Raw genomic sequence first — 27,162 nt, 5'->3', positions numbered from 1 at the left:
ACACAAACGCTCTGGCTAAGTTCTTCATTTTTACCCCTCCCAGATGACCCTCATGAAGCTCATTGAGCACTCTATCCTTCAATTTGGGTGGAATTACTACTCTGGATCCACACATCAAGGTTCCTCGGCACACTGACAGCTGTTCTCTTCTTGACGAGAATGCTGGCAACAGTGGTTCGCCATGTGCTGGCCATCCCTTCACCGTTAAATCATAGACCCTGGAGAGTGTCGGGTCATTTCGTGTTTCCTTTTCTATGTTTGCATTCGTCACAGGTAGACATTCGACCATGGTCGAGTGGAATATCTCCACAGGATCCACTGCAGGTGCTTCTTCCACCGTCGGCAACGGTAGGCGCGACAATCCATCAGCATTCCCATGCTGTTTAGTTCCTTTGTACTCGATGTCATATTGGTGTGCCCCTAGGAAAAGGGACCACCTCTGTAGCCGTTGTGCTGTCATTATCGGGACGCCCTTCTTAGGGTTGAAAATGGAGACAAGAGGTTGATGATCAGTTAGTAGAGTAAATTTCTGTCCGTGCAGGTAGTGATTGAACTTCTTCACCCCCCACACCAGGCTGAGGGCCTCTCTGTCAATCTGGGCGTAGTTACGCTCGGCTGCAGTTAACGAGCGTGACGCAAAAGCTATTGGCCTCTCTGAACCATCAAGGGATTTATGTGACAGTACCGCTCCAACGCCGTAGGGAGACGCATCACACACCAGTCTTATCGGTAGTGATGGGTTGTAGTGAGCCAATACTTCTCTTGAAGTGATCAGGCCTTTACACTTCTGAAAGGCCCGCTTACATTCATCGCTCCATTTCCATGCTACTCCAGTTTGTAGCAGGGCGTTCAGTGGGTGCAGAATTGTGGACAAATTCGGCAAAAACTTATGGTAGTAATTCACCAATCCGAGGAATGACCTCAGTTGCGACACATTTTCAGGCGCTGGAGCCTTAACTACCGCTTCAATTTTGTCAGGGGACTTATGTAACCCCTCTTCATCAATCACGTGGCCACAATATGATATTTGTTTCTTAAAAAACTCGCACTTTGGGCGATTGGCTCGTAGCCCATGTTCTCTTAGTCTAGTGAGCACCTGCTCTAGGTTGGCAAGGTGTTCACTGTCATTTTCACCTGTCACTAGGATGTCGTCCAAGTAACACTGAGTCCCCGGAAACCCTTGCAGGACTTGTTCCATCGCTCTTTGCCATATAGCTGGAGCTGATGCTACTCCGAATACCAGTCAATTATACTGGTAAAGACCTTTGTGCGTGTTTACCGTGAGATATTTCCTAGAGGATTCTTCAACCTCCATCTGCAAATATGCTTGCGCTAGGTCAATTTTTGTAAAACGTTTCCCTCCAGAGAGTGAGGCAAAAATATCTTCTATCCTCGGAAGAGGATACTGTACTGTGTGAAGGACTGGGTTCACAGTCACCTTGAAGTCCCCACAGATGCGAACCTTCCTTGGCTCCTCAGACTTATTGTTTAACGTTTTCTTCATGACAGGAACGATGGGTGTCGCCCACTCGCTCCAGTCTACCTTAGATAACACGCCTGCATTCTCCAGATTCTCCAGCTCTGCCTCGACGGCTGGGCGAATTGCATATGGTACCGGTCTTGCTTTGAAAAACTTGGGAATTTCATTCTCTTCTATTTTTATCGAGGCGGTTACGCCTTGTTGAAATGCCTCTTTAGTGTTAGCTAAGATTTTTGACAATCGTCCAGGTGTGACGTCGTCATCCTTTTTACCAGCCACAGTCAGTGCCTGAATGGAGTGCCAGTCTAAACTTATCTTTCTGATCCATTCACGTCCCAATAACGGTGGTCCACCATCTTGCAGTATGTACAGATACAATTTCTGTATTTCCTTGCCGTTGTATTCGACAGGCACCCTTATTTTCCCTCTGGGGTATACTTTCTGCCCCGTATACGTCTTCAAGACAATGGATGTGTCTTTCAAGGGTATGTGTGAGAATAGCCGCTCGTAGTCTCGTCGATTCATGACGGTCAGGGCTTATCCTGTATCCAATTCCATTTTGACTTGGGACCCTGCTATCGTGAGGGTGACCCAAATGGTTCGGTGATCCTCTTTTGCGATTATGTTGTGTAGTTTGAGACAGCTTAGTCTCTTGTTCCCGGATTCACTACCGCTCTTCTGGTCTTCGGAACTACTGTCCGTCATCTTTTGTACTTTCCTGTACTGTTCCTTAGTAGTCTTTTTGTTGTCGTTAGTCTTCTTCCCGGACCTGCAAACTCGTGCAATGTGTCCCATCTTTCCGCATTGCCTGCATGTTTTGTCCTTGGACCAGCAGTCCTTCTGGTCATGGGTTGTTCTGCCGCAGCCATAACATTTTTCAAATCCCCGTGTCATTTCATGGGTGCCGTATTCCTGTGGCTTTTGCTGTATTTCTGCAGCTCCCCTTGCTGCTGCTTCGTACGATACTGCCACGCTGAAAGCCTTATCTAGCGTCAGCTCTTACTCTGAGAGAAACCTCTTCTGGGTTCCTTCACTCAGAAGTCCACAGACAAATTTGTCCCGTAGGGTATCTGCCAGTCCTGCTCCGAACTGGCAGTGCTTTGATAGCTTGCGTAGTTCCGTAAGGTAATCAGCATTGCTCTCATCTTTATGCTGATTTCTCTTGTGGAATTTAAATCTTTCTGCTATCAGCAGCGGTGTAGGATTTAGGTGTTCCTGTAGGATATCAACAATTTCGTTAAAACTCTTCGCCATCGGTTTGACTGGGCTGATCAGGTTCCGCAATAGGCCGTACGTTCTTGCGCCCATTACGTTTAGTAGTACCGATGCCTTTTTCTCATCGGCTACTTCATTTGCCTTGCAATATACTTCAACTCTTTACACATACGTGGTCCAGTCTTCTATTGCATTATCGAAGGCAGTGATATTGCCAGTCTTCGGCATCTTGGAGATCTAAGATGGCGCCTCCTGCGCTTTGCCTTCTTCCCCGATTGAACAAAATGGCGCCTCCCGCGCTTTGCCTTCTTCCCCGCTGGATTAAGATGGCGCCTCCCGCGCTTTCTGCCTTTTCCGCTGCTGCCAGCGCTGTTGCTGGCGTTTTTATGCCTTGATGGCGACGCCCTATGCTCTTCGCGCGCTTCCCCCCGCGCTGCTGCCAACGCCGCTCTCCGCGGTCCCCGTGGCAAACTGTAGCTCCTCGCGGCTTTCTGCGCTTCTAATTTCTTTTTTAATTTTAATTACTGTTCCCGTCGTCAGAGCAGACCCTATGGGACACTTCCCTCCCTCTTCTCGGGTCTGTACGCTGTCCGGCTTCGTAGCACCGGCCGCGCCCTGTGTGCTCCACCCTCTCTCTCTCCTCTTCCTGACAACGCTGCTCGGCCCCGTTGAAAAGCCACCCGATCGAGCTCTAGCCCGCCGCTGCCCAGGAAGGATCAGTGTACTACCTGCCACCAGCCCGATTAGCTGGACATAGACTGGATAACCAAGCCCAGCTCTCGACAGCCTCTCCTGCAAATCTTCGAATTCGATGGATCAGAGGGCGGTTGCCCACGGTCGACGCCCGTTTCTGCTGTTTTTTTTTCCTTTTTGGATTTCTTCCTTCTGGCTTCGACCTCTAATAACTTCGCTTCAGGGATGGATCCCCGTGAGGTGGTGCAGAACTGTAGGTAAGTTCGGATCTGTTCGTCGCCAATGTAATGTCCGTGTGTAATTGAGACACGGACTGCAGAAGTTGGTTATAACAGGTGTTTACTGAATGGAGACAAAACTGGAACTACTATACAAAGTTACTACACAGGCTTATATACAGGAGTGGTCACTACTGGTACTGCAGAATATAGTTCCTTCTTCAAAGTACATACACTACACCTACTCCTACGTCTTATGTTCTTATCACTAAGACAGCCTATTTCCACCCCCGTTACATTGCCCAACTCTGCCCCTGCCTCAGCTCCTCTGCTGCTGAAACCCTCATCCATGCCTTTGTTACCTCTAGACTTGACTATTCCAACCATCTCCTGCCGGCCTCCCATCTTCCACCCTCCATAAACTTATGGTCATTCAAAACTTTGCTGCCCGTGTCCTGACTCGCACCAAGTCCCGCTCACCCATCACCCCTGTGCTCGCTGACCTACATTTGCTCCCGGTTAAGCAACGCCATGATTTTAAAATTCTCTTCCTTGTTTTCAACTCCCTTCAAGGCTTCGCCTCTCCCTATCTCTGTAACCTCCTCCCCTACAACCCTCCGAGATCCCTGTGCACCTCCAATTCTGGCCACTTTGCCATCCCCAATTTTAATCGCTCCACTGTTGGCAGCCGTGCCTTCAGCTGCCAAGACCCTAAGCTCTGGAATTCCCTTCCTAAACCTCTCCGCCACTCTACCTCTCTTTCATCCTTTAAGACACTCCTTCAAACCTACCTCTTTGACCAAGCTTTTGGTCATCTGCCCTAATATCTCCTTATGTGTCTGGGTGTTAACATTTTTTGATAACACTCCTGTGAAGTGCCTTGGGACGCTTCACTACGTTAAAGGCACTATATAAAGTCAAATCCTTGTTGTTGTTGTTGCAATACTGTTAAGTTAATGGCTATAACACTGGGAATCGGCCCCCTCCCACTGTCTCAGTAGTACCCCCCCCCCCCCCAAATCTGTGCCCAGTGTTATTGTCTAATGATTGCTAGTTCCATTTCTTTACACTGTCAGGCTCAGTAACTCTGGCCAAACAGCATCTTGTGATATCCAAGGCAGTTTTTTATGACTTTTTAATGTTGCCAATAGCTTCCATCTGATAAATGTAGTGCTCATGCAGCAACAAAGCTGGTGTGGACAATTTCTGGCAGGTGTAAAATGGCACCATTCTCAAAATTGTCACAGGGGACATCCAGTTAATCTTACCTGCACTACATTTTCTGTACACAGAAGCGGCCTGCGCACATGTTGGAGCTCAGAGTTGGTGTAAACAGACTGCATAGCTCAGCAAACTGTATATGGAGGTCGTACACAAGCCATACAATACAGTTTAATCTGCCCTCCTTGAATCCAGGTTCAGTGTTGAAATATTCTTCCCCAACTTACTGTTCCCCCAGCAAAGGAATACCAATGATGAAGCTTTGTGCATTGTGACTGTTGCCTGGGATATTTTCCTCCAGACACTTGTCACCTAGAACGCTGTGCCTTGAATGTAGAAATTCACATCCAGAGTCAACCGTTACCTACAGAAAATTTACATACGAATTAGGAGCAGGAGTAGGCCACTCGGCCCCTCGAGCCTGCTCCGCCATTCAGTAAGATCATGGCTGATCTGATTACTCCACATTCCCGCCTACCCCCGATAACTTTTCACCCCCTTGCTTACCAAGAATCTATCTACCCCTGCCTTACAAATATTCAAAAACTCTGCTTCCACCGCCCTCTGAGGAAGAGAGTTCCAAAGACTCACAACCCTCTGTGAGAAAAAATTTCTCCTCATCTCTGTCGTAAATGGGCCCTTATTTTTAAACAGTGACCCCTAGCTCTAGATTCCCCCACAAGAGGAAACATCCTCTCCATATCCAGCCCGTCAAGACCCCTCAGCATCTTATATGTTTCAATCAATATGTTTTGAGCCATTGGACCCCCCAGTATAATTTCTAGGTGTTTCTGTGCTCTCAGCAACTACCAATGAACATTTATTACAAAGTACTTAATGTGCCATCAACACTAGCTGCACCGCACTCCCAGTAATAACAGCAGCTTGAATTTTATGTAAGACTCCTTATGTAAAATAATGCCTCCGAGCAGTTTACAAATGAAAGGGGACCTTAATGAGTAAGAGAAGGAATTTTGGGAGCACTAAAGACACAGTTGAAGAAAGGGGCTTATAGGAGGATTTTGAAGACAAAGAGATGGCAAGACAAAGTGGTCTTGGAAGAGAATTCCAGAAGGCATGGGTGCAGTGGCTAAAACATTCAATGGCCCAGAAATTCGGGTCGGAGGCTTCCCGCGGGTGCAAGCCTCCGACCTGCACTTCCCTAGTGCGCCGGCCGCTGTGCTGTGGGCCCACGTGAGATTCCGATCCTGGGCCTCCTCCAACTGCCAGCGCGCAGTGCATGCGTATCCCAGGGGTGCAGTTAGTTCGAAGCATCCCCTGGGATCAAGTGGGCCATGGAGAGCCAATGGTAGCAGGGAATCTGTATTCATAGATTTGACAGGAAGACCTGTCAAATCTATGAATACAATTCAGCCCCAAAACATCACTAAAACTTCAAATACATTTTTTTTTTAAATCACATTTTTAAAATAACTATAAATTACATAAAATAACTATTAAACAATCATTTAAATTTTTGAAAAAATTAATTACAGTTTCTAATGGGGCTAAAAATAAACTTACCTTTCTTTAAAGTATTTAAAAATAATAAACCTGTGGAAAAAATGTTTTAACTTAACTTAATTCACCACTTACCTTGTTAAAAGCAGGCCTTGCGACTGCGTTTTACAAGCGTAGCTCCTGGAGACTTACCCTCCCGGAGAAACCTGCAAAAAAAAAACGGAAGTTCCAAGCATACGCGCTGCCTCTCCGGCGCACGCGTTCGACCTGTGAACCCTTTCCTTTAAGGGAACGGAAGTTCCGGTTTCCCACGCATGCGCAGTGCATGCATGAAACCGGCACTTTCGTTGGGCCTACGCGTGAGTACCCAGCGCGTACTCACCCGTGGGGACCCGAAGTTCTGGCCCATTGACTTTACAACATGGAGTGAAGGGAGCAGGATATGAGCAGTCATCCAGAGTTAAAAGAACAGAGGATGCAGATGGACACTGAACTCCATGTTTCCAACAGCGTCAGATTCAATTCGTCAATAGTCCCAAAAGTGCAAGTTGGAGGCACGGAAAATCCAGATTTCTGTTGGTCCTCTAACATGGAGGAGGGGCAGGCAAGTAAAGTTAAAAGGGGAGAGTGGGTTCAGCAGTTGCTGGTCTGCACTTGACTGCTGTGCTGTCCCAGAGCCCTAGTACAGCATAAAAGTGCCTCTAGTTGTCTCTGGCTGCAACCTTTTATGCCCCTTGTATACAAGACAGTCAGGCATAGAAATTGGGTTGAGGCGCCAAGTTCGCCTGGGTGCTGATTTTTGCGCAGCGTTCGGAGCATTAACGACCGTCAGAAAGTCAGTTTCAGCGCCCCTAGAGGGAGACGGGGCGAGGCTCGAGGCGCTCCGCGTCCCTCTTAGGGCGCTGAAACTGAATATCGCAGCGCAACGTGCCGCAGCGCCACACGCTGCGGCACGGCACGCTGCAGTACTGCAGGCCTTCCTCCCATTGTTAAGGGGGAGGGGCCTGCAACAGCGCGATCCCTGATCGCGAGTGCCGGCAAAAGAGCCCGGCACCGAGGAGAAGTGCCGGGCTCTCGGGAAACAGCCAGCAATGCCGCGGGGTGGAGTCAGGAGGCCAGGGACGGAGGTGCTGGCAGGCGGCCGCCGAAAAAGGCGGCCGCCCCGCACCTCCACCTTAACTTGCGCCACTGCTGGCACAGCAAGGCCCCGTGAAGCGGGCGCGGGTAGCGAACGGCGCTACAGTGGCGTTCGCTACCAAATATCGCGATCGGGGCGCTAATGGGGCGCGCGCACCGATGACGTCATCGGTGGCGGCGCAGCGCAACAGGCTAACACCACCATTAGTGCCCCTGCTGAATATCGCGGGAGGCGCAGCCAGTGGCGCTACAGCCACTGACTGCCCTCTTTAGGCGCTAATAGGTGGCGCTACTCACCCAATTTCTCCCCTCAGTCTTTTACCACGTTTTTGAAAAGAGCATGTGGGAAGCCATTATAAGGGATGTGATTTATGGTCCCAGAGAGTTGGGCAGTTTTTAGGAAATCCTAGAGTGGGTTTAAGAAAGAAAGCCTTACTAACCTGATTGAGTTCTTTGACCAAATTGGTACATAATGGTAAGTCACTACATGTTACATTTGAGATACAGGGACTTTTTCACCAGAGTAGAGAAGAATAAGATTAGATTCAGTAAGGGCTTTTGATAGGGTGAATAGGAAAAGACTAATCCCTCCGGTTAGGGAGTTAGTCACAAGGGATCATCAATTTAAAATTGTCACTGAGAATGCCAGGAGAAAGGTTAGAAGAAATGTTTTCAAGCAAACGGTTGTTGGAACATCTGATGCTTTGCTGGAGGGAGAGATTAAAGCAGGCTTCAAAATTTTATCCAATTTCCCTTTTTTTTAAAAAGTAGTGAACGACACAAGGCTATGCAGAGAGAGAGAGACAGATAATGGGATTAGTTTTGGGTTGCTTTCGCAAAGAGCCAGCACAGACATGATGGGCTGAATTACTTCCTTCTCTGCTGTAAACTTCTGTGGTTTTATGAATTACACTGGTTTCCTGGAACTTTTCTTGCTTACCTGAGGGACAGGGAGAAGAATATTCCAGAGCTTTTCCTAGATTAGACTTTTTTTGTATGTCCCAGGAGATTGTGTGATTGGGTGGGTCAATGGCGTATGTGTCTGCATCATATCTGGATGGGATGGGCATGATGGATCAAATTTTTGTATTTGTCAATTTTTAATAATTATAAAACATTTTTTTTTCTGAACCAGGACAGTGAAATTGAAAGCAGCTCATTGGATAGTCGAGTTTCCAGCAAGCAGAACATAGAGCTGATAAAGGAAAAAATCTCTGTACCCCAGGTATGGAAAATTCAAGCGCTAATGATTAATAACCTCCCTGTTGTAGCATTTTGACTGCTTCCGACCCTTTTCATTCATTATAACCCTCTTGCAAATGGATACGAATGAAAGAATTTGTATTTGTGTAGTGCTTTTCACATCTTCAGGATGTCCCAAAGTATCTCACAACCAATTAATTATTTTGAAGTGTAACCACTGTTTTGTTGGCAAATACCGCAGCCAATTTGTGCACATCAAAGCTCCGCAAATAGCAGTGAGACCAACCAGTTAACCTCTTCTGGTTGTGTTGGTTACGGAATGAACATTGGCCAGGAAAACACCTCTGACTAGTTCTATGGGACCGTTTGCATCCACCTCGAGGAAGATGAGGGCTCAGTTTAACATCTCATCTGAAAGACAGCATCTCCAGCAATGCAGCACTCCCTATGTGCTGTTTGAAGTACCAGCCGATATTATATGCCTCTGGAGTAGGGCTAGAATCCATTACCTTCTGACTCCGAGACAAGAGAGTTTGAGGCACTTTGTTTGAAGGCCAACTGGAGTTACCAAGTACTAATTTGTAGTGTGATGTGTTTTTAAAAGAAATAACTTTAGTTTTATCTCTGGGAACTAAGTTTGAATTCAGCCCAGACTGGTAGAATGAAAGTCTCCTATATGTAAGAATTCTCTGTAAAATAAACTTGGGCAATTTGAATCCATTTCCTAGTTGGCATGAGCCGACAACACAAGACTACCCTTAATTTGGTACTAAATTTGCAATCTCACTCAGGTTACTGGTTGGATTAGGAAGTGGAAAATTGGCACATGATGCACTTCTGAGTATGGGGCTACAACACATTGGTGGAAGATTTCCAGTGGGTTATATGTAGCAAAGTTGTAAACCTGTTCTTTGCAAGTAGATTTATGATATCATTACACGTAACATACTAAGAAAATCTTCTCCCATTATTGGGATAAAGTTGAGGGAACTTTAGTCATTATCTTACAATGTACTTTATCTGATCTGGGAGTGTTCATTGTTGACATATGATGGCCAAAATGGCAAGAATTCCCCAGCACTAAGATTAATCATCTTGGGTAAGCAGAAAATTAACCAGACAAAAAGGAACAATGAGGTCTTGAATTTATTAATGAATAAATATAATATCCATGACTAAAGTATAGACATCTAAACAAAAGAAGTTGCCATCCAGATTGAAAGGAGTTACCAGAGGAAGCTGAAAATCAGTAGTACTATACTATACACTGCTCCATTCCCACTCGGACCTCACCGTCCTTGGCCTCTTGTATTGTTCCACGGAAGCTCAACGTAAACTCGAGGAACAGCAAATCATCTTCCGATTAGGCACTTTGCAGCCTTCCAGACTCAATATCGAGTTCAATAATTTCAGATCATAACCTCGGCCCCTATCACTTTTTTCCTTTTAATTTTTTCCACCCCTCTGTTTTGGGTCCTTTTTTTCTCCCCCCCCCCCCCCCCCCCTCCTTTCCTTTTGTTTCTCTCTCTCACCTGGCAGCTGTCCTTATCCTGCCAGTACACTTCACACCTAATCTCAGCTGCCTTTTGTCTCCACGGGCCCATTACCATCTCATCTGGCTTCGCATACCTTTTTATTGTCTCTTTTTCTTCTTTTGTTCGATCGCAGCTTTGCCTTCGATCTTTTTATTTTCTTTCCAGTTTTGAAGAAGGGTTTCAACCCGAAACGTCAACTCAAATTTCTCTCCACGGATGTTGCCTGACCTGCTGAGTTTTTCCAGCATTCTCTGTTGTTATTTTGGATTTCCAGCATCTGCAGTATTTTGCTATCGTACTATACTGGGAGTAGACATGCTAAACCAGGCAGATTTGGGTTTGTGAGGGACTGAGCCACTCTTTGTTATGGAGAAGACTTTTTTCTCCACTGAGACACAATAAGCCTGGGTGTATAACCAATGCAGTGTTATGATTAAGAGTCTTATTTTTAAAATGGTGTGTATAATGGAAGGAATTATAACTGATATAGGATACTGATTTACTTTTTTTTAAAGTTATTAATTCAGTCATATTCACTTTCAAAAACTAAGAGGCCTGTGATGGGGATTATTTATGGCATTCTTGTCTGTGATTGCTTTTAGGGAAGTGCTGTTGATTCAAGCCCCTGGGACAGTGAAGAAGAGGGGCATTCTAAACATACCGAGGTTAATCAGCAGAATAGGTAAGCATGTCATGCAATGTTAGATGGGCTGGTAAGATACAAAGAAATACAGATAAATAGTGCTGAGTAGGGAACATGTGTATATCCATTTTTTTTGCCATTTCACTTCCCTCCCTCCGCCGAAGCTGCTGATGCCTTCTGGCATTGGTTCCATGGATATTGGCATACTTGGTGCCTGCCTCACGTACCCATTCTTCATCTGTGACCATGAACTGTTGAGTATCAGTAGTCTATTCAGTCGTGAGAGGACATCACAGCCGGGCTCAATCCTCTCCTCGCTTGATGTGCACTTTATAGCAGGAGTCACTGCATAGTGATCAGGAGTGTAAGTTCTGATTGATTATTCCTCTCCCTATCCCGGGGGTAATGAGGCAAATTATCGTGCGCAGATTGATGTCCAATTGAGTTCAGCTAACTCCACAAATACTGGGGATTGAAGCTGGAACTGAACCACAGACTTGGTATTTAGTACCACACTGGACAATGCCTTTACCCGTTAGGCCACTGGGGAGCACGTGTACCTTTACCGAACCCAACAGGCCAAGGGGCAGTGTGCGATCCCAATGTTGTTTAGGCAAAGAGTAAATTTCCACTCTGCATTGTGATTATCATTGATGCTGATAACTTTGGGGACCTACACTCGTGAGACATTTAAAGAATCCCTCTGGATGAAATAATAATGACATTTTATATAATCTTTTTTAGAATTGGAGAATTATAGTTGAAAGCAGATAATACTCACTGCTTACTGCAGTATTTTGACAACTCATGGTACTCATCGTACATAACCTTTGTTGTTGGCGTGGTTGGATTCGTGATTTATTTATGTAACACATCACACGAGTAGCCTTTGGGTATATTGTTTTCTATGGTGATAATCTTAATGGAATTGAGTGGAGGAATTGGATAGAACAGGGTGTCTTAAGCTTTTGTCTTTTTGGACTGCATAGGTGTATACCATGGAGCCTTGAAGCTGAATATATATGCTGCGAAATTCAGCTCCGTAGCACCTGGTTTTTCGGCGCTGGGGTGCCGATTTGTGTACAAAATGGCGTCTGAGCAGCGCGCGCACTTCTGGTGCAGGCTGCTCCGGACGCCATTTTGATGAGGGCATTAGCATCGGCACAGGGAGCGAGCACCGGAAGTATGCAGAGTAGGCGGATCGTGATGCCAACGCTGCCATTTTTGACCTCAATGCTCAATGACCTCTCTTAACCTCGCACAGCTGAACATGCGTTCAGCAACAGGAAGGACCCCCCATAAGCGCTATATAAAAGGATCAACACCTACTTACAAGTTAGTTGCTGTTTGATTTCTACTAGCTGTTGCTGAGTTTGCAGAAGTGTTTGGTGCTTTCTAGAGTTCTTTAAAGTTGCCTAAAGTCTACAGGGACTGGTGGGGCATGATGTAAGCCAAAAGCGGACCATGTGATATACAAAGTGACGCTTAGCTTTGGTACAGATGACAGACTTCGAGTGATGGTTCAAAACGGTCTTTATTCACAGGCCTGGGGAGAACCTTCTGAGACACTTCTCAGATACAACTCCACCAATATCCTAGCAACGTTCACAATTATACAAAAATCAAACCCCTGCCCTAGGGGCGGGTGCAACGCTTATCAGCAAATACAGAGTTATTGCTAAATGGCAATTATAAACCGTGACATTTCATCCTTCTGGCCGCCTACAAATCACAGTTCTGTTATCAGTTGGTTCTGTGACAGCGGCCTCATCTTAATTTATTGCTTTACAACCGTCCGTTTGTCTCTAGCCAGGTGGTTTGCTCGTTACATGTTTTCTTAAGATAACAGTCCTCGTTCAGTCTGTGCAAAGCACAGATTTTTGACCTTGTCTCGGGTTACTTCTGCAAAGCAAGCACATTCTGATTAGTCCCACCATGCTTTGATGTAATGGAACCCTGTTGTGAGTTTACAAACAAACAAATTCTTAGGTATGTTATCTTGTATATGTGCTGCCTCGCCTGGCCGAACAGACATCCTCCCCAATCTTCCCACGAGTTGCTCTGCAGTTTAATTTCTCAGCATTTGAAGTCACTTAATCATGTTTTTAAAGCTTAGCTGGGTAAATGCAATATACAGACCTATATATCATTTAACTCAGGGTATGAATTAACTCATTACCTCCACCTTGTACATTGGTGCTACATTATACATATTCTAACATAAAAATTAAAGTATAATAGTAATTTGGTTACTTCAGGGCACGTGCTGAAGGACTTGGTACTGACTTGCAAGGCTTCTGTTCTGACCAGTTGCTCCCAGACATGGGTGCAGTAGTTTGTATCCCCCTTGGCCTGTGCTATTACATGGAGAATGAGCACAGGTGGCACAGAGCAGGACAAGCTGCAAGAAGAGGGAGGAAGAGGAGGGGGAGAAGGGCTCTTAGCAGTTGGCCATATCCACCCAGCCTGTCAACTGCCTTGCTAATCCTATTTTGATAATGGTTTCCCATTTTCATGCTTCTGGCTCCTGTTTCCCATCTTGTCAGAAACAGGCCAGCTGCAAGGAGACGAGTTGCTAGAGGACATGATTTGTAGTCATTGGTGGAGCACTTTAAAAGCGCTCCTGAAACATGGCTGACATTCAAATGCAACAACTTTGCTGTTGGAGGTTTGGGATAAGATTTTGCACATCTACTGACCTTGTGATTGATGGTAAGTGTGATGGGAAACTTACTATTGCTGATCGCACAAGATCATTAAACCATTCCCTGCACTGGATCCATGTACGTGAACACACGGACCTTGCGCTGACCTCCTCAGCAATGCGCAGCCAAGCTGCCTTGGTCTGCTTAGGAGGCTGCCTCCGGCCATCTGGAGGGAAGAGAATCTCCCTGCGCCCTCTTACAGCATCAACAAGAGCATGGAGGGACTGATCATTAAAGCGTGGAGATGCCTTGCCTCTGGAAGAACTCTTTGTAGTTGTCACAAATTCACAGACCATTAGAATCCAGAACATTCAGGCTGAGGCTGAATGGGAGCATTAAAAGCAGCTGCTCTGATGATGTCATCAGAGACGGCTAGCCGACCCGATCGCACTCATTGGACCGGCCAGCGCGCCCCAATGAAGCCAACAAGGTGATTTAATTAAATCCACAGCTGATCCCACCGGAAGCGGCTCCAAAACCTGCCCACCACGCAACTCGACTCCAAGCCACCTCGGTAATTAAAATCGTGGCCAGAGTGTTCTCCTCACAGCTTAATGTCCCACCTAGCTTTGTATCGTCAGCAAACTTGGATATATTACACTCTGTCCCTTCATATAGGTCATTAATAGAAATTGTAAATAGCTGAGGCCCAAGCACTGACCTTTGCAGCACCCCACTAGTTACAGCCTGCCAACCTAAAAAAGACCCGTTTATCCCTACTCTCTATTTTCTGTCCGTTAGCCAATCCTCTATCAATGTTACTATATTACCCCCAACCCCATGAGCCCTTATCTTGTGTAATAACCTTTTATGTGGCACCTTATCGAATGCCTTTTGGAAATCCAAATATACTACATCGACTAGTTCCCCTTTATCCACCGTACTAGTTACATCCTCAAAAAACTCTAATTAATTTGTCAAACACGATTTCCCTTTCATAAAACCATGTTGACTCTGCCTAACCATATTATGATTTTCTAAGTGCACTGATACCACTTCCTTAACAATGGATTCCAGCATTTTCCACAGCAATAGCCGAGCAAGCCACTCGAGGGCAATCAGAGATGGGCAAAAAATGCTGGCCTTGCCAGTGACGCCCCATCCCGTGAACGAATAACAAAAAACTTCCCTCCCTTACTCACAGTCACAGCGTCCTCACAATGCTGCAATAAAAGCCATCACAAAACAAACATTCCAAACCAAATATATAAATCAAACCATTTCAATATTTCGTTTAAAAGTCAACTTGTGCATTCGCTTAGTGCCTGTCTTCCGTGTTCCTTTGCCTGTTTTTTTGTTCATGGGATGTGGGCGTCGCTGGCAAGACCAGCATTTATTGCCCATCCCTAATTGCCCTTGAGAAGGTGGTGGTGAGCCGCCGCCTTGAACCGCTGCAAGGAGTTCCAGGATTTTGACCCAGCAATGATGAAGGAACGGCGATATATTTCCAAGTCAGGATGGTGTGTGACTTGTAGGGGAACTTGGAGGTGGTGGTGTTCCCATGCGCCTGTTGCCCTTGTCCTTCTAGGTGGTAACGGTCGCGGGTTTGGGAGGTGCTGCTGAAGAAGCCTTGGTGAGTTGCTGTAATGCATCTTGTGCACACTACAGCCACGGTGCAATGGCAATGTTCCCTGTAAGGTGCGCGGTTGCGATCTGTAAGGTCCCACGCACTTAAATTCACAGGCCACGCAGTGCGGGGGGTGGGGGGGGGGCCCAAATACCCAATGAGCGGAATAAAGTCAGAGATGAGAGAATCACGGCACCAGTGTGCTAGGCAAAGATGGTGGCCCTATGCGCCTCATAAAGCAGAATTCCTGCCCACACTAAGGTGGCGACACCCCTGCCCTAGACAAAGATGACAGCGTTGCTCAATGAACAAAGCAGCAGGACCCCCGCCCCACGTAAATATGGCGGCACTTTGCGCTCTGGACAGCAAAAGCAGCTCTTGCGCCCCACACAAAGATGGCTGCAGGGCCATTTCAGTCAGGTAGATGACGCCATTGAGGTTACCTTCCCAGAAATGACGCCTGGTGAGTTCCAGTGGGAGTCAAGAGTTCGGAGGGCAGCTGCTGGAGGTCTGGTTACTATGGGAGCGAGCCGCGAGGGGAGCAGCCCGGCTGGCAGCCTGCAGGAGCCCGAGCAGCCCAGCATGGTAAGGAGGAGGCTTGGCACCAGGCTCATTTCCTGTCAACCACATTCTACATTAGCGCAGCTCTGCCCGGGACCCCCACACCTACCAGGCCCAGCCCGGGCCGCTCCAGACCCTAGGCTTGAGGGGGTATCTCTGGTTACTGAGGGATGAGTTGGAATATATATATTTTTTTAATTTAAATTATCCCGATCTCTATACAGTGAGTGTCTTGGTAAACCTCTTCATGCAAACCTTTTTTTTTGTATTTCACGTTTCAACTCATATGTGTAATACAGACAAAGGTGAGCTGTGGATGTGTAACCCAGAAAGACGGTCTTGAACTGGAAATGCTAACGTGAATGAATGTCTGATTAAAGCTGAACAATACCAAGGTGGGAGGGGGAGGGAAGCACTTTTTAATCTTAAGTTAGGCTGCAGTTCTACAAGTGCTTTTGCTCCCATGGGACGTGGTTTTGGATGCACTTCAATGAAAAAGTGGTGATACAACCCAAGAGATAATTGCGGGTACTAAAGACGTGAGGCATGAGTCTCGTATGGGTTTATGTTTGCACTGAGTGCATGTTAACTTCAGCTTTAGTTTCTCACTACCTCCCAACAAATGTTGGAAACAAAGTTATTTCTAATGTCTGGTGTAATAATCAGAGAAACTTGATGAACCAAATGACTTGTTCTGTTAAGTATTTTCCATCCACCAACAATATCCAGTCTCTGTTTTTGGGATCAGGCATTAAATCTGCTCCTGTGGTTCAGATGGATTAATAAGGGACAGCCAGCATGGATTTGTTAAAGGCAAATCATGTCTGACTAACCTGACTGAGGTAGCATGGGGTGTGTGAGACTTTGCCCAGAATGTATGTTGAAGCGAGGTTCCTTCTCACCAAACCTCCAGACCTTGACATAATTCATAATGGCCATCTTGATGGTTTAACTGCTAATCAATTTAACCTGATGTTTACTGTCTGAATTCAGGAGTGTTCCCTCCCAGTCGGGGAACACTTCAGCAGTCAAGGACATTCAGCCTCCGATCTTCGGGTAAGCATTCTCCAAGGCAGCCTTCGAGACACACGACAACGCAAAATCGTCGAGCAGAAACTGATAGCCAAGTTCCGCACCCATGAAGACGGCCTCAACCGAGATCTTGGGTTCATGTCACGCTACATGTAACCCCACCTGACGCAGGGTCATCCAGACTCGAGTCGACATTGGCTTGTTCTCTCCACACAGATGCGGCCGGACCTGCTGTGATTTCCAGCAAAAAAAATGTTTTTTGTCTGTTTTTGTTTTTCATACAGACCCCAGCATCTGCAATATTTGACCCCTTGTGACCCCACCTCATTGTTCTTTGATGTAATGTTTTCCTGACTGACCTGTTTGGACACCATTCACACCTTTGATTGCTGTGATTATCTCTCTGCCGAGGTGTGATAAATGGCAGTTGGAAACATTACCTGTAAACATCTGACATGATTCTCTGACTATATAAGCTGTGTCTTTATGCATTTCTCCACTTCACCTGACGAAGGAGCAGCGCTCCGAAAGCTTGTGATTTCAAATAAAGCTGTTGGACTATAACCTGGTGTTGTGTGACTTCTTACATTTGAATTTATGAAGGAACAGGAGATGATCTGGACCATCTCAGATAGTTAATGTGACGTTGCTAATGTGTTAGCTTTGGCTCCTCCATTGTTCTGGACAATTTGCTATTAACACCTCACATGGGATGTTGCTGACCCATCTGTTTCGACCTACTCCACCATTGTCCTGACTAATATCCAATATTAGCCTATCCCAATGACTCCCAGATGTTATAATTTACTTTGATGGGACACCTGACCGAGCAAATTCTAACATGAGACATGTGCAATATAGTTTTTATAAGAGCTGTGACCTGGTAGAGATTAAATAAAGCCACTAAAGTGGTTTATAAAACAAAAAAAAGCAACTGATTTCATGATTTTTAAGAGTTTGTCTGATTGTCTTATGATTTGTGATGGTGGAGGTGCCATTATGGCATTACTGTAGATATGCTTTTAAGTGGTTGCTGTTGTGGTTGTTGTTGTAAAAGTTTGCTCAAGGGCAAAAAGGTCGCTTTCAAAAGGAGTTTGTGGCCCGCTCAGTACAAAAAAAATTAGAAGGAACATTGTGTGCTGGTGGTGGAGGGAGTGAATATTTAAGCTGGTGGATGGGGTGCCAGTCAAGCAGGCTGCTTTTTCCTGGATGGTGTCGAGCTTCTTGAGTGTTGTTGGAGCTGCACTCATCCAGGCAAGTGTATAATATTCCATCACACTCCTGACTTGTGCCTTGTAGATGGTGGAAATTCTTTGAGGAGTCAAGAGGTGAGTCACTCGCTGGAGAATACCCAGCCTCTGACCTGCTCTTGTAGCCACAGTATTTATGTGGCTGGTCCAGTTAAGGTTCTGGTCAATGGTGAACCCCCTCAGGATGTTGATGGTGGGGGATTCAGCAATGGTAATCCCGTTGAATGTCATGGGGAAGTGGCTAGACTCTTGTTAGAGATGGTCATTGCCTGGCACTTGTGTGGCGCGAATGTTACATGCCACTTATCAGCCCAAGCCTGAATGTTGTCCAGGTCTTGCTACATGAGGGCACAGACTGCTTCATTATCTGAGGAGTTGCGAATGGAACTGAACACTGCAATCATCAGCGAACATCCCCACTTCTGACCTTATGATGGAGGGAAGGTCATTAATGAAGCAGCTGAAGATGGTTGGGCTGAGGACACTAGTGCTCGTACTCTTACACAGTGCTACCCCAATGGCTGCAGCATGGCTGGTGGAAGGCTGCTACCTTTCAGTGGGGGAAACTGCAGATAGCTTTGGGCCTAGAAGGTCCGGTTTCGGACTGCACTACTTTTGACATGGGCGGCAGCAGTCTGGACTGGCTGGCTGACAGGCAACAGCAAGGGCACTGTTGGAGTGGCAGTGGTGGGAGGATGAATGCTGTCATCCTGAGGATAGCAGGTTTGTGCTCCACAGAGCCACTGCCACTCCCCCAGGGCGGTGCCTCAGCAACCCTAGTAATCTGTTGGAGGACAGATTGCTGTGGCACCCTGCAAGCCCCTTTCAACACTGGTAACCCCAGCCATGATGGCAGCAGTCTGTGCTTGCATTGCAATAAGTTGAGCTTGCATGACAGAAGTCTGAGCTTCCACTGCAGCACTCAGACATTGGGTGGCTTCTGCTGGTGCTGAAATAGAGGCTGAAACATCGGCCATCAAACGCTGCATGATGGTTGGGTCCACAAGTGCGTGGATCTGCTTACCACTTCCACGGTGGAAAGGATGGGCTCCAAGCTTAGATCAAAGCCTTGTGCAAGGTTAGTGCTGGACTCCTCCAGGCTCCCTGATATTGCACTCAGGCTTTCTGGCAGGCCTGCCAATGGACCAAGCATTTCATTGTGCATACCCATCAGACTTCTTCTGTAGGCCACCTCATCGAAGTCCTTGGCTCGATTTTCATTGAGCCGTGGAGTCGGGCTTGGAGGCGTGCAGGGGATTAAAATCGCCCCCACCCCCCCACCTGGTTCCCGACTCTGAGCAATTTTAACTCGGGCGTGTCTGATGGTCCCGACTCCGTCCTGCATCCAACAGGCGGGACTGGTCTTTAAGGCCCTTAATAACCACTAAATAGCCTCTATAATCCTATTTTAACAGGCCCTTGCAAATTTAACCCTTTTCTCACGTAAAACACGCCTGGTGGGAAACACGAATGTGAAACCTGGCGGGAGCACTACTGGATTGCTGACTATCAACTGCAGGTCAACCATTAAAGAGGAGATTTGATCAGCCATCATTTGCAGGTGGCAGGACTTGGTGGTCTCAGGTCTGGGGCAACTTTTAGAAGGCTTAACCACACCTATGAAAGGTTGGAGCCTCACACCCATCTCCAGTGTGACCTCCTGGGAAACCCCTCTCGCCACTTTCACTCAGCGCTTCCTCAATGGAGGCATATACCAGAAGCATGGGAGCCATTTATTTCCTTCCCATCTGGGCATTAGAGGAGCTCGAGCACCAGCCGTGGCAGCCGCAGAACCAGGAACAACAGCAGCAGCAGCAGCAGGAGCGCCAGGCTGCTGCTCACCCACCTGAAGCTGCACAGGCCAGAAGGGGCCAGTGCCTGGAGAGCACCTTGCTGCACATCAGGGGGGGCCGTGGGGACCCGTATCTGCAATGCCAGTCCTACTCAGAAGGACTTCCATGAAGGTCTGGTTTCTCTGTTCAATAGATGCCCATCGCTCCTCAAGAGATGTCATTCTATTCTGAACAATGACCATGTTTTCCATACCCTGGCGACTAAGCTCTTCCATGACCGTAGCCATCCTCTCCTCTACCGTAGCCATCCTTTCCACAGCGGTTGCCATCCTTTCCGTGGTGATGCGTTCATGCGCCAATGACTCCACAAAGGCTCTGCTCATGTTCGCTATGGACTCCTCCATTCGCTCCACACTCGCAGTGACCCTAGAGACAAAACCTGCCAGAGACTCCTGCATCTGTGCCTGGAGATCCATCACCTCTGATCTTATGGATGGACCCAGAGGCAGAGGGTCGACATGCTGCTGAGCTGAGCTGGCAGAGTCCTGCGCCCTCCGACTAGGACTCTCCACTGCTGTCCCTGTCTCCACAATCTGCTGATGCTCACTTGTGAGCTGTGATACACCAGGTGACAACACTACTCTATGTCCCGAAGGTCCCACCGAGGTGTGAGTGCCTACGCTGGTGCTGGGTGCGCTGAATTCTGCTGACGCTGCGCCTCAGAGGTTGCAGCTTCCTCTGAGGAGTCTGGCTGCTTAGCCTCTTCTTCCTGGCTAGGGGGGACGGATGCTTGTGATGGTCCTGTGCGGGAGTAAAGGAAAGAGTCAGAGATGTGATGCAAAGGCTACATGCACATAGCTTTTTGCAGATGCTCATAAGTCCATCTGTTACAGCTTCACAATCATTATCAGCGACTCATGCAATGTCAAAGAGAGCGATGGGAAACTTTTCTGTCACCAGCTTGCTGTGTTACACCCGTCTGTTCGTCCCCCACGTGCAAATTATCCTCTATTCCCATAATTTCCAGGATGGCCTCCTCCCAGGGGGGTCAGGTGGGCTATTGAGGCTGACACTCCTCCTGTCCTGGCTCGCTCTCTCCTGTTGTGAGCTCTCTTTTCCTGCAATGAGGGAGACAAGTGGAGGTTGAGTGAGAATGAAGGAGTGAGTGTAGAGATTGCATAGCATAGATACTTAGAAGGAGACAAAGATGGAGTGAGGTTGCAAGACCAAGGGCCCTCCCTGTGTGTTGTCAGTTGTGTTCAAAGCATCCAAGTGATGGGGAGTGTGAGGGCTGCATGGTCGAATAGTTATGTGAATGTGAGCATAGAGAGAGAGGGAATGGGTAAGGTTGCATGGATGTCTGTGTCAAGTGGGATGTGGAGGAAGAGATTGCTAAAGCTGAGTGCTGGTGAGGAAAGGCAATGGGGATCAGATTGAGGGTGTTGGGAAATCCATACTCACTTTTCCAGTGCGCTGAAGGTCATGAAATCTTTTCCTGCACTGTATCCAGGTTCTGCGGGTGACTCCCAAGGAGTTGACCTCCTCAGCTACCTGCATCCACACTGCCTTGGTCTGAGTGGGAGGCCTCTTCCTCCCTGACAAAGGGAAGAGCACCTCCCTGTTGGCCCTAGCCCCATCCACTAATGCCTGCAGTGCCACCTCGTCAAAGCGAGGAGCTGATCTTGTCCTCCCGCTTGTCATATTTGCTGCAGCTCCCTCACACTGCACAGTGAAGAAGCTTGGCAGTCTGCAGAAGAAGCAAGGCTTGCTGTGGACCTTAAATGCAGCAGCAATGATGACGTCATCGGAGGGGACTTTCAGTCATGAAAAACCCATTTGCAAAGGCTTCCCACACGTTGGAAATCAATTGGCCAGTTCAGTTAAAATTGCGTCAGTCTCCCACATCCATTTAGTTTCGTGTGGCAAACACGAAGGCCTCGATTTTAACTGACCCATGGAGTCGGGATTGGAGGCATGCGGGGGGTTAAAGTCCCGAATTCGGGGGTCCTGACACCATCCCGCCCCAAACCTGCCTCCATGTAAGTTTCAAAGGAGGTGGGTACCCGCCCCGCACTGGGACCCGCCTACCCGAGGCGGGAAGGGATTAGTGACAATTAACTGACTGTTAATAGGTAGTTAACAGGCAGTTTTTTAGCCTGAAGTGTGGGATTCCCGACGGCTCCAAACCACACCAAGTTAGAGGAGTCGGGCCGCCAGGTTGAAGGACTTGGAGGGGTCGAGATGTCGGTGTTCAGGTGAGTGATGGGTGCATGAGTGCAAAGGTAAGTGTGTTTGGTGTGTCTAAAGTGTGTAAAGAAGTTTAAATTACCTGTACTTACCTTTTTAGCCTTCCTTCCTCTAGGTTTCGGGAGTCCATCATCTAACCGGCACAGAAAGCAGAATGGCTGCGATCTGTCAAAAGTGACAGCCTGCAGCTTTCTGTGCTGGTGAGATTTCTAACTGAGTCTGTGTAGAAGGACAGAAGTAAGACTGTCAGTGTTTGACAGCTTCAAACCGCTGTGAAACACTGATATTTCATCTGTCAAAACGTCTTGACAGATGAAATTTCAGTTTGTGACATCACCTGTTGCCGGGTGGCCGTTAATTGGCCTGCTGAGCCTGCTGGGCGGGCTCAACAAGGTCAATCAAGTTAAAATCGCGTGGATTGGCCGCATCTCGGTGGAGGCGGGACTACAACCCCGAAAGTTGTAGTCCCGCCTCCTTCCCGACTTCTGAGTGAAAATCACCCTCGAAATTCGGATAACACGACACCATCCCGCACCTGTTAAAATCCCCCCCCTCATCTGAGTTCTATGCAGCAGAACATGTGTACGAATTCGCCCTCCGGGGAGCTGGCACCTGTGTTACCCTTTCCCACTGCCCTGGCTGCAGGCTACTTGTGCCCGGTGTCTCACCACGTGCAGATCCTGTGTCTAATCTATCCTCTAAAGTAGGTGAAGTGTCCGTATCTGAGCTGGTAACTGCAATTGTGAAATTGAGTGACTGGTGCGTCTTCAGCATCACTGCCTTCTTCCTCTTGCAGATCCTGCTCCTCCACCACTGCCTGGCATGGTTGCAGTTCTTGGCTATCTGAAAGGAGAAAGGCACAAGGGTAGGGTTGTGGTGAGGAGAGAGGGGAAAAGCAAGAGGTGCATGCTTACACTATCTGCAGCTTGTAAATCAGAAGAGATTGTGGGATATGGGGAAGTGGGATGTGAAAAGGAGGATTAGGTTTGAGCACACCGTCTTCTTCAATAATAGCAAGTACCGTCTCCTCCATTGGGGTTAGGTCATGCAGTCGTGCCTGCCTCCTTGCGGGCAACCCCTGCTGATTCTGGTTATGAGCCACCTTGTCCTGCTAGAGAGAGGGAAGTGTGTCAGTGAGTGTGGTGCAAGTGTTTGGGTGAGGTAGCTGTCATGGTTGAATAGCTGGCAGTGTGTGCAAGCTGTGAGATTTGGGTGTGAGGCTTGCAGCAGTGGTAAGCGTGTGAGTGTGAGGTATGAATCATGATTGATAGAGATTGTTGGTAGGTGAGTAATGGGGGTGTGGTGAATTGAGCAGTGTGTGAGGCTAGTGGTGCAGTTGGTGGGAAATAGCATTTGACCACTTGTATGAGGTCATTGAACTTAATTCAGCACTGTATCCAGGTCCTCGAGGCAACACTGCTGGCATTGACCTCCCACTGCCTTTGCAGTGTCTGTCTGGAGGGTTTTCTGGCTCCCTGTGGATACAGGATCTCTCTCCTCCTTTCCACCTCCTGCACTAAGGCATCCAATGCTGTGCCTGGGAACCTTGGAGACCTCTCCCTGCATGTTATGCCATTCCTGTGTGCTTCCCAGGTGAAATTCCCTTCTGCAATGACTTCCAGCACCACCTCTCATCAAACTGCACCTCCCCTTTTAAGAGGTGCAGCCTGACTTTAATTGGTGCTCACCTCACACAAACTTGGGCCCCCTGTTGTGTGTGTAGCCACTCAGCTGCGCATTTAGCACTGGGCTGCACGCTGTAATCATGTAAGTTAGCAAGTAGCACGAAGTTTGCGTGCTGCCTGCATAGGAAAGAACGGGTGCGGGTTGATGGCGCATAGCGATCGCCGCGCCTATTTTCAGGCCTTATTCAATTTTTAGGCCACAAAATTTAAATCCATATTCCCATTAATTTGCAAGTAGCATGTGGTGTTTTGAGGCTAATTTTAGTGCCTCAGTTTCTACCCAGCTGAGATCAGCTAACTCAGCATAGACCAGGAATTGAATCAGGAACCTTTTGGTCTGTATAACTCCGTCACATACAGCCTTTACCACATACTGCCTTTACCAACTAACCCATTGTGGAAATAAAAAATCCAATCTTGTATATCATATTTTGTTAATGCACTTACAAAGATTTAATAGTAAGGATATATTTGTGTGGGACATGGTTTAATAATACTCAATTGGTTTAACAATACTTAATCTCACTCTGAAATTTTCCTATCTGCCTGTGGGGCCAAACATACCTATATTTACCACTTGTCCTGTTTATCCTCATGTCGAAATCTCAACTCCGAGTAAGACTCTAAAACACAAGCAGTACCGTCAGATTGTTAGTTTAATTTTTACTTGCACAAGGAGAGAGCTGCCTGGACAAAGGCTAGGCCAACATCTCTAAAGGACATCAGCGAATGCAGCATATTTATACACTCAAACAAGCAAGCGTTCCATAAATCACGTGTAATGGTATTGTATCATTTTAAACAAATTAAGAGTATGCACAAGGACAATCAAAAGGTCAGCAGGACAGAAATATCTCCAGACAAGGTTAGTTAATCATATATTCTGTCAGGAGGTTCTGTCTGAATCTTGTTACCAAAATGATTTACTTACTCATGTCTGATCATCTTGTTACCAAGATGATTAGCTTACTCAATAGTTTTGCTTCTTTGTCTAGTGACAATCATTAATAGTTTATCTATTCTATAGCCTCATGCCTCCCTTGTGCTAGTGAGTCAATTATAGCTGTTATCACATCCTCAATGTGGGTGGGTATTATGAAAGATCTCTTGGTCCTGGACACGTTGTGACATATTTACTTTTTCTTGCTTTAGCTACAACCTAAGCAAGTTTGTTCTTTTACTTGGCCATTTTATTCTACCCAGCATGCTAAGTATAATGTCAATTTCCACATTCACTTATGAAGATATTTGCCAAATCACTGTGCTGTCCCTATCCTTCTCTGTCTCTCAGCAACAATTGTTCACTGAGCATTAGACAGAAAATACATTTGTGGTGCTCACTGCTTCTCTCTTTCTCTGCTGCTCTCAGGACATGGAGCTCTATGAAGTTATCTGGCCATCAGATGCTGAAGCCACAAACATCACCCAAAGCTTTGCTCCCTGCATACGAAGGTTTTAAAGAGACTTTGAAAGGTAATAGAGATTTTTTATTAATTGCAAATGGTGGAAATACGAAATAAACGGAAAATTTTGAAAATGCATAGCAGGCAAATCAGTATCTCAAAGAAAAAACAATTGATAATTCATGTCTGACTCCATCAGGTAATATCCCTTCATAATAGACAGTGGTGTTAAATTACATATTTTATTCTGCAGATTTATTTATTTACCCCAAATGTGCTGACTCTTAATCTAAATGTACACTCTCGGGAGCCGCAAGCCTACATTTCGTTGTACTGCACTTGTGCACTAACAATGACAATAAAAGTTGATTTGATTTTTGATTTGATTTGATTTGAATTCATGAGATATGCAGTCTTGAGATTTTTTAGTGGTTTTTGTTGAGGTTCTTGGTCTCCCCTACTTCCTTGATTACATTGATACTCTGAGCCATTTAAAGTTTGCGGCTATGTGTCAAGTTACAGTTGGGACCCTGAGAAGTCTTCCACATAGTTTTAACTTTTTTAACAGTCTGTCCTCTTCCAATTACATCCAGGAGTTATAATTTCTCTGTTTGCTAATTTTAGTAAAACAGTAGCCATGAGTACAAAGTTGTACAGGTTTTCTGCACAGTTTGCTCACACTTATAGTGTCGGCCTTGGTTCAGTGGCAACACTCTCTCCACTGAGTCAGAAGGTCATAGGGTCAAGCTTCACTCCAGAGGCTTGAGCTCATAATCTAGGCTGACACTTCTGTGAAGTACTGAGAGAGTGCTGCACTGTCGGAGATCCCGTCTTTCAGATGAGGTGTTAAACTGACCTCTGAGGTGCATTGTCAGAGGTACCGTCTTTTGGATGAGAAGTTAAACTGAGGCCCCGTCTTCCCTCTATGGTGGACATAAGAGATCCCAAGGTACTATTTCAAACAAGAGCTGGGGAGTTCACCAATATTTATCCCTCAACCATCATCATTAAAAAATAATGATCTGGTCATTTATAGCATTGCTGCTTGTGGAACCTTACTGTGTGTAAATTGGCTGCTGCGTTTCCTACATTACAACAGTGACTATGCTTCAAACAGTACTTCATTGTTGTGATGTGATTATAATGGCCTAAGGATGTGAAAGGCGCTATATAAATTCAAGTTTGTTCGTTAGAAAAACCATTTGAACTCTTGTTATGTGTGTATTTGTTTTTTTAAACTGATAATTTATTTATTCTCACTCATCCAGATACAGAATCCATAGACAGACATTTCCAATCACCGAGTAAATCTCAGATAAAGAATCGTTATGATTCAAGTTTACAGATTCCTTATCTATCTTCAGTCTCCCGAAGTAAGACCACAGGACTGGATCAATTGACCGAGCCAAGTAAGTACAATGTAGGAGAGTTTAAAGATTAGTCAGCCTACTTCAAACTGGTCCTGTACTGTATAATTGCACAATACTGCAGATGCTGGAAATCTGAAATAACAACAGAAAATGCTGGAAATACTCAGCAGGCCAGGCAGCATCCGTGGAGAGAGAAACAGAGTTAACGTTTCAGGTCTGGGACCCTTCATCAGAACTGGAAAAAACTGGAGATGTAACAGATATTAAGCAGGTGCAGAGACAGGGGAGGGGGGGGGTGGTTAGGAGGGGAGGAAGGAATAGAAAGAACATCCTGTACTTTTGTAAGAGGCAGGAAAGATAAAATGTTGCAAATGGGAATGGCAAAAATCATACTGCATGAAAAATGGGGGCAGGGATAATTATCTGAAATTGTTGAACTCAATGTTGAGTCCGGCAGGCTGCAAAGTGCCCAATCGAAAGATGAGGTGCTGTTCCTCGAGCTTACGTTGAGCTTCATTGGAACAATGCAATAGCCCGAGGACAGAGAGATCAGAGTGGGAGTGAAGCGGTGAATTAAAGTGACAGGCGACCGGAAGCTCAGGGTCACCCGTACGGACTGAATGGAGGTGTTCCGCAAAGCCGTCGCCCAATCTGCGTTTGGTCTCCCCAATGTAGAGGAGACCGCATTGTGAGCCGCGAATACAGTATATTAAATTGCAGGAAGTACAAGTAAATCGCTGTTT

The 27,162-nt window shown here is 46.5% G+C and overlaps 1 protein-coding gene across 2 annotated transcripts in view; it reads left to right on the top strand.

Annotated features, from left to right (window-relative positions):
- LOC147105807 (uncharacterized) overlaps positions 1-27,162 on the top strand; it is a 117,301-nt gene that overhangs the window by 57,720 nt on the left and 32,419 nt on the right. For both annotated transcript variants that reach the window (XM_086010578.1, XM_086010577.1), the window contains exons 3-6: positions 8,561-8,650; positions 10,766-10,845; positions 25,016-25,119; positions 26,318-26,458. In XM_086010578.1, coding sequence (XP_085866704.1) covers positions 8,561-8,650; positions 10,766-10,845; positions 25,016-25,119; positions 26,318-26,458 — 415 coding nt within the window. The remainder of the gene's footprint in view (positions 1-8,560; positions 8,651-10,765; positions 10,846-25,015; positions 25,120-26,317; positions 26,459-27,162) is intronic.

Source organism: Somniosus microcephalus, chromosome 17 (genome assembly GCF_052327205.1).
Source record: "Somniosus microcephalus isolate GS21.2 chromosome 17, FLI_Smic_1.0, whole genome shotgun sequence".
Lineage (NCBI taxonomy): Eukaryota > Metazoa > Chordata > Chondrichthyes > Squaliformes > Somniosidae > Somniosus > Somniosus microcephalus.
The sequence above is the reverse complement of the archived record's forward strand: the minus strand, read 5'-3'. Positions and strand labels throughout refer to the sequence as shown.